The sequence below is a fragment of the Lepidochelys kempii genome, chromosome 4 (genome assembly GCF_965140285.1).
Source record: "Lepidochelys kempii isolate rLepKem1 chromosome 4, rLepKem1.hap1, whole genome shotgun sequence".
NCBI classification, from domain to species: Eukaryota; Metazoa; Chordata; order Testudines; family Cheloniidae; genus Lepidochelys; species Lepidochelys kempii.
Genome location: NC_136383.1, coordinates 23,378,626 through 23,394,768, shown reverse-complemented (window position 1 = coordinate 23,394,768; position 16,143 = coordinate 23,378,626). Strand labels below are relative to the sequence as shown.

The 16,143-nt window shown below is 40.7% G+C and overlaps 1 protein-coding gene across 4 annotated transcripts in view; it reads right to left on the bottom strand.

Moving 5' to 3' along the window:
* Nucleotides 1-16,143, bottom strand: part of LOC140910237 (melanopsin) — a 73,216-nt gene that overhangs the window by 49,329 nt on the left and 7,744 nt on the right. For all 4 annotated transcript variants that reach the window (XR_012158464.2, XM_073340705.2, XM_073340707.2 and 1 more), the window contains exon 2: nucleotides 2,310-2,452. Coding sequence is in view for 3 of the 4 variants with exons in the window: in XM_073340705.2 (XP_073196806.2) it covers nucleotides 2,310-2,452 (143 nt within the window). In the remaining variant the exon portion in view is untranslated. The remainder of the gene's footprint in view (nucleotides 1-2,309; nucleotides 2,453-16,143) is intronic.

Here is a 16,143-nt window from a genome sequence, read left to right as displayed (position 1 = left end):
CTGTAAAAGTGGCACTGTGGAGCTTTCATCTCAATGATTTTCTGTGCTGTTTCTCATTTGCATATTCATTTAAATTCAAGGCATATGCCAAAAGTGGCACTCAACTTCCCCAAAGCAGTGACTTGCATAGAAAAGCCTGACCAAGGTGTAACCTACATGTTCTGCCTACTGTAAATACTGCTGTCTCATCTCTCGCTCTCTCCACTCAATCTTTGTTGAAAATTTTAGCTGCGCCAAATGGATCCACCCTTCAGCTATCAGAAAGTGCTTCAAAGAAGCCATATACTAACTGTCCAACTGCAAAGAAAAAAAAAACCCACATTTTAAATGAAAGCCTAGATTTTGCAGGACACTGCAGAATGCAGCAAAATGTGTGAAATTGCTACAACTGCAGTTTTCACAAAACCAGAACTTTCTTCTGTCCCTGATGTTAAACACTGCCAATTTAAAAAAGCTATTTTTAAAAGAAAAATTTGCGTTATCTATTTTACTTGTAACATATCTAATGAGCATGCTCAAAAGTGATTTTCCAAGAGCATATAGTAATATTATCGAACCAATATTTTTTTCAAACTCACTGGCTGATGGAGCACTATTAACAGTTGAGCCATTTTTAAATTTCTGTATGAAGGGCAAAATAGTAAGTGTTGCAATAATATTTTGCTGTGGGAAAAGTATAGCAACATCAGTCTGTGGGAATCAGTATCAAAATTCAGACAGCCAGGGCTGGATTTACACTTTATGTGCCCCTCGGAACAGCATCTTCAGCCCCCCTGGCCTCCGCCCACCTACAGCTGACCCTGCATCAATATGAATGTGAAACTTATTGTGTATTGTGTCAAATTTGTGCCGACCACAATATACTGGTCCCTTTCCTCCCTGCAGCAGCCCCTCAAAGCAGCGTTGCCCGCTCCTAGCCCCCGCTCTCTGCTGGTGGAGCAGTCCCAGGGCAGTCGGGGCAGCCAGGGCACAGCCTTCCCTGGAATACACGAGACCCTCTGCTATGCATGGCATTCCCAGCCTGAGCCGGGCAAGGTGCAATGAGGGAACTGTGTCTCTCCCCACTGTGAACAGGCCTTGGGTGTCTTCCGTCCCTCGTGCAGCCCAGCATGGCAGCCACGCTCCTGCTCTGCCTGTGCAAGTGAATGGGGCACCAGCCACTCCAAACCCTGTCCTTCCCAGGCACAGACAGCCGAGATTGGGAAGTGGCTGGGATGCTCCCAGAACCTGCTGCAGCCACCCCTCCTGGCCATGGCTCAGAGTGCCCTCATGTGGGCTGACTTGGACGCTCACCCTGCTCCAGCCCCACATGTTGTGCAGCAACCAACCCATGCCAGGAGACAACTTTTCACTTTTAGGCGCCGCTACTGTGCCTAATTGGAAATCCGGCCCTACAGACAGCTGACCCAGATTCACCCCTCTGCTGCTGTGAGCAAAAAAGATGATGAAGCCCTCAGATCTTGGATGGGAAGGTATAAAGGCTGTGAGTGCTGGCTCCACACCATGCTCTGCTTGTCTCTCCTGATGGCAGGAAAAATTTCTCATAGGTGTCAGGCCCTTGGTGTGGGATGGGACCACTTCCCTGTGGCATTGTTCTCCACTAAACCAGCCTTTCCAGACGGGTGTGAAAAAACACCCCCAAGTAGCATACGTTTTACCAGCCTAAACGCTGATGTGCACATCACTATGTCAGTGGGAGCTGCTCTCCCGCCGACACGGCTACCGCTGCTTGTTGAGCTGGTTTTATTATGTCGACAGGAGAACTCTCCCTGCTTTACATTGTCACGAGCCATCAAAGTATAAATACAGACAGGAATCCTACTGTCTGTCTGCAGGCATGGAGAGCATTGATGGTATATCCTCATTTCATGTACCATGGCGCTTCCTGGATCCAAATCCCCCCAGCCCCAGCACCTTCAGGTGACTGTATGAGGCAGTCTTCATAGTATCTTTCACATATTCTTGGGCGGTAGAGGGTGAAGGGAGTCGGGGACAGAGCAAGAGAGAATATAATGGTGCAATTAAGCATTTCTTCAAATCTGTAATTTTAGTCCATCATAAAACAAATCCCACGTGTTTATTTTCTCATAGTTTTTAATTACTCAAAGGAAAAGGAATTTACAGTGATGCTCCTAGTGATAATATGCACATGGTCATTTCTGCATCTCACATCATCAACAAATATGTGCAGAGAGGAAACTGATTCAGAATATTCTCTCTCTCTCACACACACACACACACACTCTACTGTACAAACTCAAGTCATTGGACTTGCTAAATCAACCATGTCTGGAACTGAATTTCTGTACCTGTAAAATGCATAAAAAACCAAAAGGTTTCCTGTAACTCCAATAGATCCAATTATAAGAACACAAGTTCCAGTAGCATAAAGGATATGATCAGGAACGTCTGCTTTTGTCACAGTGTGGTGACGAGTTCCCGTATCCAGGATCTGAAAAGAAAAGCAAAGGAAAAATAAAAGTTACTACAATCAGGGCTTTTAATCAAGTTGACAATTAGTCTATACACTGTACCTCCCTAAACACATGCTGCAAAATAAAGCCAGATTCTTGCATACCATTGAAACACTTTTGTAGGGCTGTGTAAAAAATCTGGCCTTACCATTGGTAATGCTATATTTGTACAATGTGTAAACAGAGCACTTCATTCTCCAAGCCTCTCCACCCAGCACCTTTCACAAACAGCATACAAAAAATGTAAGGCAAAAATGAACTACTAGACTGTGGGAGAGATTGCAAAAACAGTCTCATATTTAAGATAAGAAGCTGGCACTAAATATATCTAGATACTTACTTTTTTGCTGGGGGACATGTGGATAAAGCTAAAGAATATGGAGTTTAAGGAGACTTCCTTATAAAATCCTCTTTTATTTATATTAATATTTATGTCAAGTGCCATGATGCTTGCAAATCACTACATATTTGGATAGCAAGCTGAGGCCTCTGCTTGTCTGCGAAGATTTGTAACCACATCCTCTCAACCCACCCCCATCCTCTGCCTGTTCTGTCTCCTGTCTCACTGTAGATTGTAAGCCTTTTGAGGTAGGGACTGTCTTTTTTGTATGTGCCTGTACAGTGCCTAGCACAATGGGGTCGCGGTCTTTGACAAGTATTCCTAGATGCTACCATAATACAAATAATAGTTTTATACATGTGCATGTTGCTTTACAGAGGGAATTGAAAGTACAGTACCTGCCCAAAGGAACTACGAAAAAAATACAATCTTTTAAAAAATTGTTCAGGTCACCTGTTAATGGAGTTAAATTTCCATCATAATCCTGAATGACCTTTTTTGGGTTAAATAATACAGATTTCAAGAAGAGGAAAATATTTTAAAAATTGTCAGAGGCACAACATACATGTTAGGAATTATGAGATTAATCTGATTATATGAAAAAGGCAAAGATGTGTTGGCATATAAATAGGCATCATATTTTCTGAAACAACAACCCAATCTAAATTAGTGTGCATTCTATATAATGCAACATAAACCTCAAAAAAAAACCCCAAAAAACAAAAGCTCATCATGCCTCTGCTTTTATAAGTAGCATTGCCAACTGTCAACATTATTTCTAACCTTATCCCTTCAGTTGACCTTGGGAATGACAAAGACTAAAGTTTCCTTTGTTTCTATTCCACCCCCAGTCCTCTTGACTGATGGTGCTGAGAACTCTACATGGAAAAATTTGAAGAAAAGAGGAAAAACAGCAGCTGTAGCAATGATTGTGTCAGTACAAACTCATTAAATAATTTTGACATTCCCATTACTGCCATAATCACAAGTGCATTAATAAAAAATGTCACCAATTCCCTGTGTATGTTTTTTTTTTTTTTACACAAGTTTAAGTCTATTGCTGACCAAATTCAGCAAACAAGACAGCCTGTGGCTAATTCACTCAGATCTTATTAGCATTGTCAATGAGATGATTGTGAATTGCCAGTCTAACAGATTATTTACTAATTGCTAATAGTGTGTTGCTCCATCTATAGCCATATAGGGGTCTTACAAACTAGTTCAAACACTAACAGTTTAGATAGTAGTCTTTGGACCTATGGCAATTTTACACCAGCAGAGGTTCATGCTCACAGAGCCAAATTCTGCCCTCATATGCACCCAGGGTTACACAGGATGTAAAGCAGAGCAGACTGTAGCCCGTAAGATCAAAACCAGGCGATAATACAAGCTCAAGAAGGTCTGGACTCTTCACCCAAAGGTATCACAGACCTAGTGGATTTGAAGAAGGTAAGTGAAGCTCCTCTTTTCAATTTGCCTCTCCCTAGTTCCACAGTCCTCCTTGATCTCTTTCTGACCTTTTCTATTACATGTTTTTCACCTCCTATTGCCTCAGTTCTCCACACAACCACCACCCTCCTCCCTGAAATTAATGGCAGGCCTGCACATAAACACAGATAATTGTGTGATCTTGTTAGTGTCACCTTATCTGTGCCACCCACTGCTATCCTATTATTTACTATGGTATTGCTCATTGCATCTTACCTGTAATGAGATAGTAAGCTCTTTGACACAGGAATTTTTGTTTGTTCTATGAGGTGTCCAGTACATTTTGGGATGCTGTAAAAAATGTAATTATAATAGGGCAGGTATGGGATGTGTGGGAAAGAAAAGGGCATTCGAATATAGGGTCTCCAAAGGACAGATAGCATTAGCAGAGAGACCTTACAGTCTAAGTCTAGAGTCAAAGAGGAGAAGCCCTTTTCTGGAAAGCATTTGTTTTCTCTGTGAATAAACCGGCAAGAACTTGGACAGGCTGGGAGGAGGGTTTAGACATGGGAGATTATTTTATGGAACATCTTGGTAGAGAAGCCTCACCAGAAGTTGTAAGCACACTGTTGACTCATATTTAGCTTGTGATCCACTATGACCCCCAGATCCTTTTCCACAGTACTCCTTGCTAGTCATTTCCCATATTGTATGCATGTGACTGACTGTTCCTTCCTAAATGGAGTACTCTGCATTTGTCCTTCTTGAATTTCATCTCATTTTCTTCAGACCATTTTTCCAGTTCGTCCAGATCATTTTGAATTTTAATCCTACCCTCCAAAGCACTTGTAACCCCTCCCTACTTGGTACCATCTGCAAACTTTATAAGTGTACTCTCTATACCATTATCTAAATCACTGATGAAGATATTGAACAAAATTGGACCCAGAGCTGATCCCTGTGGGCCTCACTCGATATGCCCTTCTGGCTTGACTGTGAACCACTGATAATTACACTCTAAGGTGGGTGCGTAACTGGTTGGAAAACCATTCCCAGAGTAGCTCCATCTAGGCTGTATTTCCTTAGTTTGTTTATTAGAATGCCTCTCCACTAGTAGCTTTCTCCACCTTCTGAACTGAAAAATGAGAGCTGTTAACTTATGGTACAGCCAATGAGCAGGTACTGTACTGTACAACTAACCCATTAGCAAGGATGAGCAGAAACGCCATGCCCGATATACGGTTTAGACCCAGGCCGATATTGATCCACATTGTAGACATAAATTGGGTGATGGCTCTCTTATGGAAATATAAGAGGATTTAGTCCAATCCTGCAAGGTGTGGGTTCCTGCTGTTAGTTCCTGAGCAACCTCAATGCTCCTTGGCCATGATAGGAAACTAGGTTGCTCAGAAACTTTCAAGACACACTAAGGACCTTGCAGGATTGGACAGAAAATGAGGACCTGGGAGACAGTGGGTCCTGGAGAATTTTTTTTAAAAGACAGAAGTGGTGAGTGGATTTGTGGCTTCTCTTTTGGATTTGATTGGGTTTCTGAGCAGAAATCTTAAACAGTTAAGAAATTCAGTTAACTGCCCATATTGACTGTGGAAAAAACACAGAATTTGAGAAGCTGTCAGAATCATCTGAGGCTTTTTTCCCCTTGTTATACAACATAGGCTTTTTATGCCAGAGTACATGCTCTTGGGCTGTAACTGAACCTCCACAGCAGTGGAAGAAGGTACTCCATGTTTGGCTTTGGGATTCATAAGTTAATTAGGGACAGATTCTGTTTTGTGATTTCTGAGAGGCACAGCATAGAAGACTCATCCCGAGGACTGGGTGGGGACAAAGGCAGCCTTAAACCATTTTTGTGCCTCCCAGATTTGGAGCTGCTGCAAGGACTGAAATAACATGCTCCACTCTCCCCTGTCCACCATCACCTCCACAGCACGGGTTAGAGCAGCCTCGGGGGCACAGTTAATTTGGTCACTCATTGTTATGATTTTATATTTATCACGGTAATTGCTTCTTTATGAAAAAGTGGCTATAAACCCACTTTAATTTACATTTTCTTCCAGTTCCTCTGTATCTATGTTACAATATATAAGGGATATTGAACTCCTTTATATATTGACAAGTGGATGCATGTGGGTCTAAGAGAATCTAACAAAGTGCGACAGTGGATTAACTATTGCCCAAAAGAAACATACAATCTAAAAAATTTGATAATGCCATAGGAATAAACCAGTTATATTCTCAACATCACCTATCAGTAACCCCAAGTTCCCGGCATACCCAGTCTCATGACTCAATGTGGGGAGGGAAAATTACTAAATTCAGTTGTTTTGCAATTAATAGGACTTGACAGCTAGAATGTGATTCACATGAAGGCCTCACAGTCCACAGAACTAATCAATAAAAACAAAAATGTAATGATTGGTGAAGTCTATACTTTTGTTTTGTCTGTTACAAAACCGTCTAATTTTTCCACATTCATACTTCCATGCCTCTGAAGTTTGTCTAACAGCCTTAAAGTGCAAATTCTACTCAGAAAATTATATAAAAATGGCATCAGATCTGCTTTCTGCTTGTATTCAGAATTATATCTGCTGACAGTAATAAAAATGTTTTATTTCTATTATTTCTGAAAGGTCAGCACAGATAGGAGAATGATTTGGATTCTATTCCTTCTTGCACATCATCTGCAGTATTATGACAGGAATGTCCAGATGGTGCTGTGACATCGTTTTACAAGTTATTTTTCTTTGCATATGAGCAAGTTTCTAGTCCTGGAAGAAATGCTTTGTTGTTTGTTCTGTTGTGGTTCCTTTAGGGGAACTGTGGCAAGCAGCTACAGAGTTTGCTCTCTGCCTTAATCTCTGTAACTATAGTCAGTTCTTGAGGCAGAGTCGCTCCCTGAGAATTGAGCATTGGTGTTTGTCTCAGAGTTCTTAAAGAGAAGATTGTTTGCATGCTGTTTGTGACCACTTCTGTTTCAAGACTTGTGTATATGTGTAAAAAAAAACAAAACAAGTTACACTAAGAATATATTCAAAGTCTGCACCGCTGATTTCTCCTCCAATCGGAAACTGACTTGTAAGACCCCAACATTTGTTACTACTCGGCAGAGGCATGATGATAAAATTCTTCATTAAGTTCCAATTACACATCCATTAAACCTGTATTAACCAACTGAAAGCGATATGGTGGCACAGATTCTACCTTAGAGCCAAATCTGACCTGCAGAGCTTTTATCATTGGTGATGGTCTGTGAGAAAGAATTAACTCAGATTTATCTGCAAATCCCAAATGGAGTTTCTGAGGCCGGCAATTAGGGAAAAATAAATGTTTTTCCATGGAAGCATATTTTATCTGGAAATCATTGAGACAAACACAATTCTATACTGTCATTTTTTAGTCACCATCCAGAATAGAAGTGTACTTTAAATTAGTGACGAATGCTAAGACTCTATAAAGTACACAGAAGATATTCTCTGTTGAGCAGGATCAGAAAGAGGACTTTTTAAACTGTACATGTATTTTTCTATCTTCCCTATATTTGATTAAAGTTTATGCCTATTCAGTAAATGAAATTGGTAACAAAATGTGCTTTTCCCTAAATCCCTCCTGCACTATTTAAGGATATGCACACAGGTTATTGTGGGGCAGAGTTTCAAACATTATTATAAGCCATAGTGTGCACAGGGTCAAACTGACTAGGACCGTATGGCTTCCCTTTGCAGCTGGTTTTCTATGCAAAGCACTACAGAAGCCTTGCTTTGACTGTTCTGGTTAACTGGATGTTCCATTTCTCAAAGTACATATACACAGATGGACAAGCATGTAAGAAATGTGGTAGAGGGAATTTACGCGTGGTGGGGTCTAACATAGGTAACAGACTTGCAGTACAGATTTTGTGGGAAAATGGAATTAGCACATTTCCTAGCCAATTTTCAAGACTACAACCCCACTGAAGGGTTATTTTATATTACAAATAAAAACAATTTAAATGATCAAACGTTTACTTTTCGGCATGTCACATGCACCCATCCAGCTCAAAGAAATTGTGCATAAAACATCCAAATTGTACCAAAGAATACAAATAAACATAATCTAAAATGCACTTAATCTAATATGCAGTCAGCACAAATTTACAGAAAGTCCTCCTTCATCTTGAAGCAACTTTGCATATATTTTTTAACTCACTCATCAAAACCTAACCCAACACATAGCAAAAATTATAAGCATAGGAACAGAGTCTGAAAGTAAAAACTCAAGCCAAATTAGAAAAACAATATGATCCATTGCTATCTATACTTGATGAATTGGGGACCCAATCCACCTCCCATTACCAAAACTCTCATTGACTTCTGTCATAAACATAAAGGGAAGGGTAATCACCTTTCTGTCCACAGTGCTATAAAATCCCTCCTGGCCAGAGGCAAAACCCTTTCACCCGTAAAGAGTTAAGAAGCTAAGATAACCTCGTTGGCACCTGACCAAAATGACCAATGAGGAGACAAGATACTTTCAAAGCTGGGGGACGGGGGGGGGGAACAAAGGGTCTGTCTGTCTGTGTGATGCTTTTGCTGGGACAGATCAGGAATGCAGCTCAGAACTCCTGTAAAAAGTTAGTAAGTAATCTAGCTAGAAATGCATTAGATTTCCTTTGTTTAATGGCTGGTAAAATAGCTGTGCTGAATGGAATGTATATTCCTGTTTTTGTGTCTTTTTGTAATTTAAGGTTTTGCCTAGAGGGGTTCTCTATGTTTTGAATCTGATTACCTTGTAAGGTATTTACCATCCTGATTTTTCAGAGGTGATTCTTTTACCTTTTCTTGAATTAAAATTCTTCTTTTAAGAACCTGATTGATTTTTCATTGTTCTTAAGATCCCAGGGTTTGGGTCTGTGTTCACCTGTACAAATTGGTGAGGATTTTTATCAAGCCTTCCCCAGGAAAGGGGGGTGTAGGGCTTGGCAGGATATTTTGGGGGAAAATGTCTCCAAGTGGGCTCTTTCCCTGTTCTTTGTTTAACATGCTTGGTGATGGTAGCATAGGGTTTATAGGGCTCAAGGACAAGGCAAAGTTTGTATCTTGAGGACGTTTTTAACCTAAGAATAAGCTTAGGGGGTCTTTTATGCAGGTCCCCACATCTGTACCTGAGAGTTCAGAGTGGGGAAGGAACCTTGACAACTTCTATGGCAACAGGACCAGGACCAGGCCCTTGAGGTGGAAGCTAGGGCATTTCCCTCATAATACGCAGCATTGGATTTCTAGTCTTTTTGCATCTGATATTACTTTCAGATGCATCCCTGCAACTGCTATTAAGCTAGTAAGGGTTATGCATGCATATATGAGAGCAGAGTTGTGTGCTCTGACAGACCTGATCAACTTTAACATCATATAAACAATAATGCTAACTATTATTATGATTGCATCTCTCTATCCTCTGTTTTCTTTTACACAAGTGTCCTACCCAGGAAAAGAGATGCTGCATCCTGCTGCCATACAAAATCTTTGGGATTTTCTCTTAGAATTTCTGTATAGATTGTTTTCACGTTAAATTAATACATGTTTTAGCATCCTGTAAGAGCCAACACCCTTTAGCAACACTTGCGGAAAGTGAGACATGCTGATTTACCAACAGACCTTTTCAAGTTAAAGCACCAAAGCTGAGAGAGAAGGTTCACTTTTTCTATGACTTTTCAAGGCATAAAGGGGAGGAGTATTAATAAGTGCCAAGTTAATGGAAGAAAGAGCTGGTTTCCCAATGGCATAATTCACTTTTAGTTGAGATTTTCATTAAATTTAAGACATTTAATAGGAACTCCAAACTAAGGATAAAATGTTAAAAGTGCTTAAGTGACTTAGGAGCCTACATTTCATTGAAAGTCAGTGGGGCTTGTGCACCTAAGTGCCTAGGGTGCTCCCATTGGTATTGCAAACATTTGGTGTAACATGTTCCCTTGACCCAACCTGCCCTCCAGTCCCATTCTCCCATCATGGCCTTCCCAGACTCTGTAGCCCATTCTTTCAGCTTCTGCAGCTGCCTGGCCTGCCAGCTCACCACTGATTCCTTTCCACCTGACCTCCAGTCAGCCTCTCCCCTACACAATTCCAAACCAGTGTACCCACCCCACTCTGAACCAGGTTCACAGGACTTGCTCCCTTCCAATATTTTACCTGATCCCTCACATCCCATCAGTCCAATCCACTGCTGCTACATCCAGCTGCAGGCCTCATAACTGCCACTCTAGCTGGCCTATTCATCTCTCGCTGCAGCAAACCCCCAAGATTTTTCTATTCTACCTAACAAGGCAGCTACAAATTCAGGCAAGACTGCTTTCTCCCCATCCCTCCCCCACTTTCCTGTTATTGTTTTCAGAATGTGCACACAAAGAGCAGAAATTCTGTCAGTAAGTGTGGTACAGAATATACAGAAATATTCAAGCAATCCTCAAAATAAAAAACAGAGGCAATAATATGTATTTAATAATGGGGGGAAATGACTATTGTCTTGTTTCAGAATATACTAAAACCACTTTCCAGCTGAGCCTTGGAGGCCTCTCCTGCAGCCAGGGATGTGGAAGACCCACTCCAGCCAAAAAGGAGAGCTACTACTGGCTTCCCAGTAAAGGACAACAGTCCTTCCGATTAACCTCCATCTCCACCAGACAACTACGGCTTGTGGGAAGACACAGGGGGCCTTTTTGTTATTTTACTTAGTTTATGGGCATTTTGTGTCCGATTATTGCTGTGGGACAGGTTGCTTATTCATCTGTTTGATACATCCTTAATTCCTTTGCCTGTCCTCTTCCCTTTCTTTTAATTTACCCCTCTCCTTTCTGGGAATAAAATGTTGTTTATCCTTATCTGTTGGGCCTTGATTTCCTCTCATTGTGAACAGTAATGCCCTAGAGGCCACAGGGGTTGTTTGTTTATGTCGGCAGCCAGTAGGTAGAGGCACTGAGCCTCAAGAACCCAAGGCCCTGGACCACAGGGCCACTTGGAGGAAGGACTTTACTATGCTTGGGGATCAAGGCTGCCCCAGAGGTGGAGTACGTACTTATGTCCTAAACAGAATATATTTAGAAGGTCCTTGATCATGTTCCCTTCCAGAACTATCACTATAACAATGAACTTCAAAAATGGGAGATATACTGTCAAATCCAAGTGACAGATTCAATTATTTAAGAACTTTAGAGGAAGACAACACTATTGGGTTAATACAGAGTGATGAGAATAAAAGAAGAGTGATCATTCTGTGAAATAAGAAATTGCAGGTTATACATGGAAAATCTCTGGTATCAGAAGAAAAAAAATCTTCTAAAACCTTCCCAACTTTAAAAGAATACCCCATTATTTTAAACCTGTATCTTTTATATTATTACTATTTGAATTATCATAGTGCCCTATTGAGATATGCACTGTATCTGTATAACCTGGGCTGAATCATGGCTCCTTCAAGTGAGGAACTTGGAGATTTTCCTACGCTACTTGACTTCAAATACTACTTATATATTCAACGTACCAAGTAAATGCAGAGGTAAATAATATTTTAGTGCTAGAAGATGTTAAAATACTTGTCACGGGGCACCTCTGTTGCTATCCAGGGTCCTTCATTGCCTGGCCACTTTGCATGGTCACAAACACACACTAGGTTTGCACCCTTTCACCAAGCATGTATTTACTATTTTATTACAAAGCAACACAGTGTAATGCAAGCTTGCAGCAAGAGGACTCTTCCACACAGCCCTCACTTCTCAGCTGAGACTCCCCCTCTGAACTTTCCTTCTCAGTCCCCTGCTTCCTGTTCCTTACATTTATATCCCCCCAATTAAATCATTAGCCCAGTGATTACCACCCAGGTGCTCATAATCCACCAATGGAAAGTGTTTAATTGCTCACAGCTAAGCCTGCACCTTCTTCATGCTGCAGCAACATCAATGATCCGGGGACTACTAATAGTACCCTGTCACAATACTGTCAAAAGAAACTGGACTGTATACCAATATAAGAAACAAATCCAAGCAAGCTATAATATGGACTGAAATATATTTGTCCCAAGCCATTTAATTCTTCTGTTTCCTTGGCTTGCCACTAGACTTCAGCTTTTTTGGCACCAAGAAAAGCCCTGGCCTCAGCTGGTGATTACAAAAATGTTACCACAAGTTCTAATGACTGATGGAATCTATTTTAGGATATCTTTAGGTTACGTGATGAATAAGATAAATGGAATTCTAATCCGGTCATTATTACTAACAGCTGTGACAACCCAACAATTTTTAATGAGTTAAAAGCATCTTTCAATAGGTAATTATTTCATCCATTACAGAACCCATGTGCAATAACACATATTCCTTTTCAATCCCCGTTATGTTTATAACATACTTTTGTAGAAATTTTGAGGGGTCTTTTTCCTGGACACCTAGACTACATTAGTAAAGTAAGTGTAAAAACAGGGGTTAAAAGATTTCACACATTCCATTTTTGAGTTAATTTTTCCTTCACCCATTAGGCTCAATTGAAGGACAAAACTTTTTAGTTTAAATATATATATGGCAATAAATAAATAAATACAGAATAACAAGGCTTTTGGTTAGCATACAGAAAATTATGAGAGTTTAACATAGAAAAATCATAAAAGTAAACATTTACTAAAATACTGACCTTCTTACCAATTTTGGATAACCCAGAAAGCCATGGCTGCAAAAAATGTTCTTTTCTACCTATCACTGCCCAGGAAACGATGGCATATTCTGACAGATTTGAACTTGGTCATGGTGTCCATGCATTTATGAGTTCCAGACTTCACTACTGTCATGCAAATCTAGGGATGACACCACTGACCTGAACAAAGCTCCACCTGGTTCAGAACATAGCAGCCAATCTGCACAACAAAAGACCCCCAAGAGCATTTCCACCTCTGCACTGGCTCCAAATGAACACCGCATCAGATTCAAGGTTTCAATCTTTATCTTCATAGCTCTCCAGGTGATTGGCCCAAGTTACCTGAGGATCTGCCTCACAAAGCATCATGATCATGACCATCCATGACAGCTACATTCTACTGGAACCAAGGAACTGTTACCTTCAAGAATGAAACTTGTGTGATCAGGAAACACAATTCCCTAGGCAACAGGCTTAGAACTGTGGAACTCACTTCTAGGTGAGATCAGAATGACAACCAACCTCAAAGTCTTCAGACTTCAATAAAGAGCAAAATGATCTTTCTCTGGCCTATCTTTCCCATTGTACCCCATCACCATAAACAAAAAAAACCCTTGTGTACTGTCTGGCTAATGTAGGGGAAAACAAAAGAATTGTGTATGTTCACTTTAATACATTTGTAAAGCTTTCAGGCATTACATTGATTGAAGGTGCTGTATAGATAGATCGATTTGTTAATGCTACCAAAACCCAGAGATGGAATTACAGTTTTATAGGAAGAATTATGGTGTATTCATCACCATAATTTTGTCTTGTTCATTTAACCTGTGTAAGCTAGTGGTCTCAAAGAGCTTTCCCCTGCCATCTATTGATGAACTGGGGAAAAAGGGCTTGAGTATTTGCATAGACACCTATTCTGCCTAGATAAGTAGACATGCTTGCTTGCCAAATATATCATTTTAGACTGTTTTGGGGTTAAAATTCACTTAAGTCATGCAAAGGGTAATGAAATGTTATCCTTATTGTATGACTAAAGGGCAGCAGGACTGTACATAATATACCCAAAGTGAGGGGGAGTCCCCCTTAATTTAACCTCACTCACTCAATGGGTGTAGTGATGCCAAATCCAAGAAAAAGTTAGAGGGGGTGGAGACAGGTGTTCTTATCTGGTTGCGCACACTCTTTTAGATGCCATTTGACCCTCCCCTCTAATGTTTAAAGTCAGAGCTGATCAGACTCAGTTGGGAGTCCTTGTTTCTTCTCAGTGATCACTGGAGCTGAAATCGCTGATAAGCTGGTCTAATGGTCTGAGCCTTAGGCTTTGTCTACACTGCATTTTCATCCGTTAAACTTTTATCGTTTAGGGGTGTGGAAAAAACACCCCCTGGAATGACAAAAGTTTTACCGACGAGAAGCGCCAGTGTGAACAGCGCTTTGTCGGCCGGAGAGCTCTCCCGCCGACAAAGCTACTGCCGCTCGTTAGGGGTGGATTTATTTGGTCAGCGGGAGAGCTCTCTCCTGCTGACAAAGAGCGGCTACGCTACCCGCCTTTTAGTGGCACAGCTGTGTGGCTAAAAGGTGCATCATGTAAACATAGCCTTAGATCTGGTGTGGGGACAGCACTGCAATGAAAGACAACTCAGAAGAGGCATCAGTGAACTTCTCCAGTACCCAGTGAAATGACGAAGAGCTGAAATCACGAAGGACTGGGGTAGGTGATGGAACCTCAGAACAGACTGCAGTGAGCAGTGGTGGCAGCAGCATGCTGCAAAAGCAACAGCTATAGAGATGGGAGCGTCAGAGGCAGCACTCAACCATCACTCTCCCTCATGGGCAGGAGATGAACCCACTTGAATACGCCCCTGGACTCTGGGATGTTGCTGACCTTGGACAACAAACCATGAATGGGAGGCAGCGCAGGGAAGGGAGAAATGGCACGTTACAGGGACTTTCATCCATCAGACTTTCACACTGCAAGGAGGGAAACTGAGACAAAGGACTACTGCCAAAGATACTGTGGGGTGGGTGTTTACTTACTGTTTGTATAATTTTGAATAACTGTTGCTGTGTTTCCCAAATTAATGCTGTGTTCCTTTTCTTCTTAATAAAAGTTTTCTCTTCTTGTCCACAGACTCAGTGTTTGCAAGTGAGGAAGCAATGGGACTCACACGTGTCCAGGAGTGGTGTTTAGTTTTCCCAGGTTTCTGGGTGTAGGCTCGGCTAATTCTGTTTTGCAATGTTCAGAGGAAACCCTACTCATTGAACCCACCCCTTGTTGCTGCTGACACCACGTGACAGAAGGGTTATTCTTGTAGCAGTTTCTTTCACTAGCTTTAATTCCGTAGGCATTAAGGGCCAGATTTTCAAAGGTATTTAGGTGCCTAAAGATGCAGATGGGATTTTTCTAAAGTGCCTAATTCTTTTTGAGTGGGGTTAGGTGCCTATCCTGCCTAGGCACCTATCTGCATATTTAGATGCCTAAATGCCTTTGAAAATCTGGCCCCAAGTGATTTTTATATATATAAAACTTTGTATGGTCTTAGACTAAATAGCATACTGTCCAAGCGACCTTTGGTTTAAGGTTAATGGATGCTCCAGCAGCAGTGGACAATGTTATCAGTCTAGAAGGCTGAATCAGCAATTTGTCAGGAGATGAACCATGCTTATTTATATGCAAATTTATACAGGATTTTAATCTGAGAAGAACACACAGTTATTTGTTTTTCATTTATATATTTAAATTTCAAAACTGTTCTCCTCCAGAAGACAAAAGGACCTCTAGGGTGAATTTGTAATTAACATGTTCAAGGTCTAGGTCATGCCTTGGTGCAAGCAGATTATTTTGCATTGCCATGAGGAGAAAGAATTTTATGGAGAATAAACAAGTGTTTCAGTGAAAACAGGCAAATTTCTTTTAAATTAAAAAAGCTAACAGTATAGAAAGTATAAAAGTAAAATGTAGCACCAAAGATACTTTATAGAGAAAGTTTCAAACAATGCTGGTAAACAGATAAGGAAATTAAACTTGTGTGTATTTGGGGAATAATTTAAAACATAAGATAGATTTGTAAGGATGGTTAAATCAAATGGTAAAGTGGACTTTGACACCTCTTGTAAGAGTGTCTATATACATAAATTAAAACTGACTTCTGTATAACTAAGAAAGCTTTATTAGCACACAGACACATTCCTTTTGGAGGGACATGTGACACTTCATATTGATAAAAAA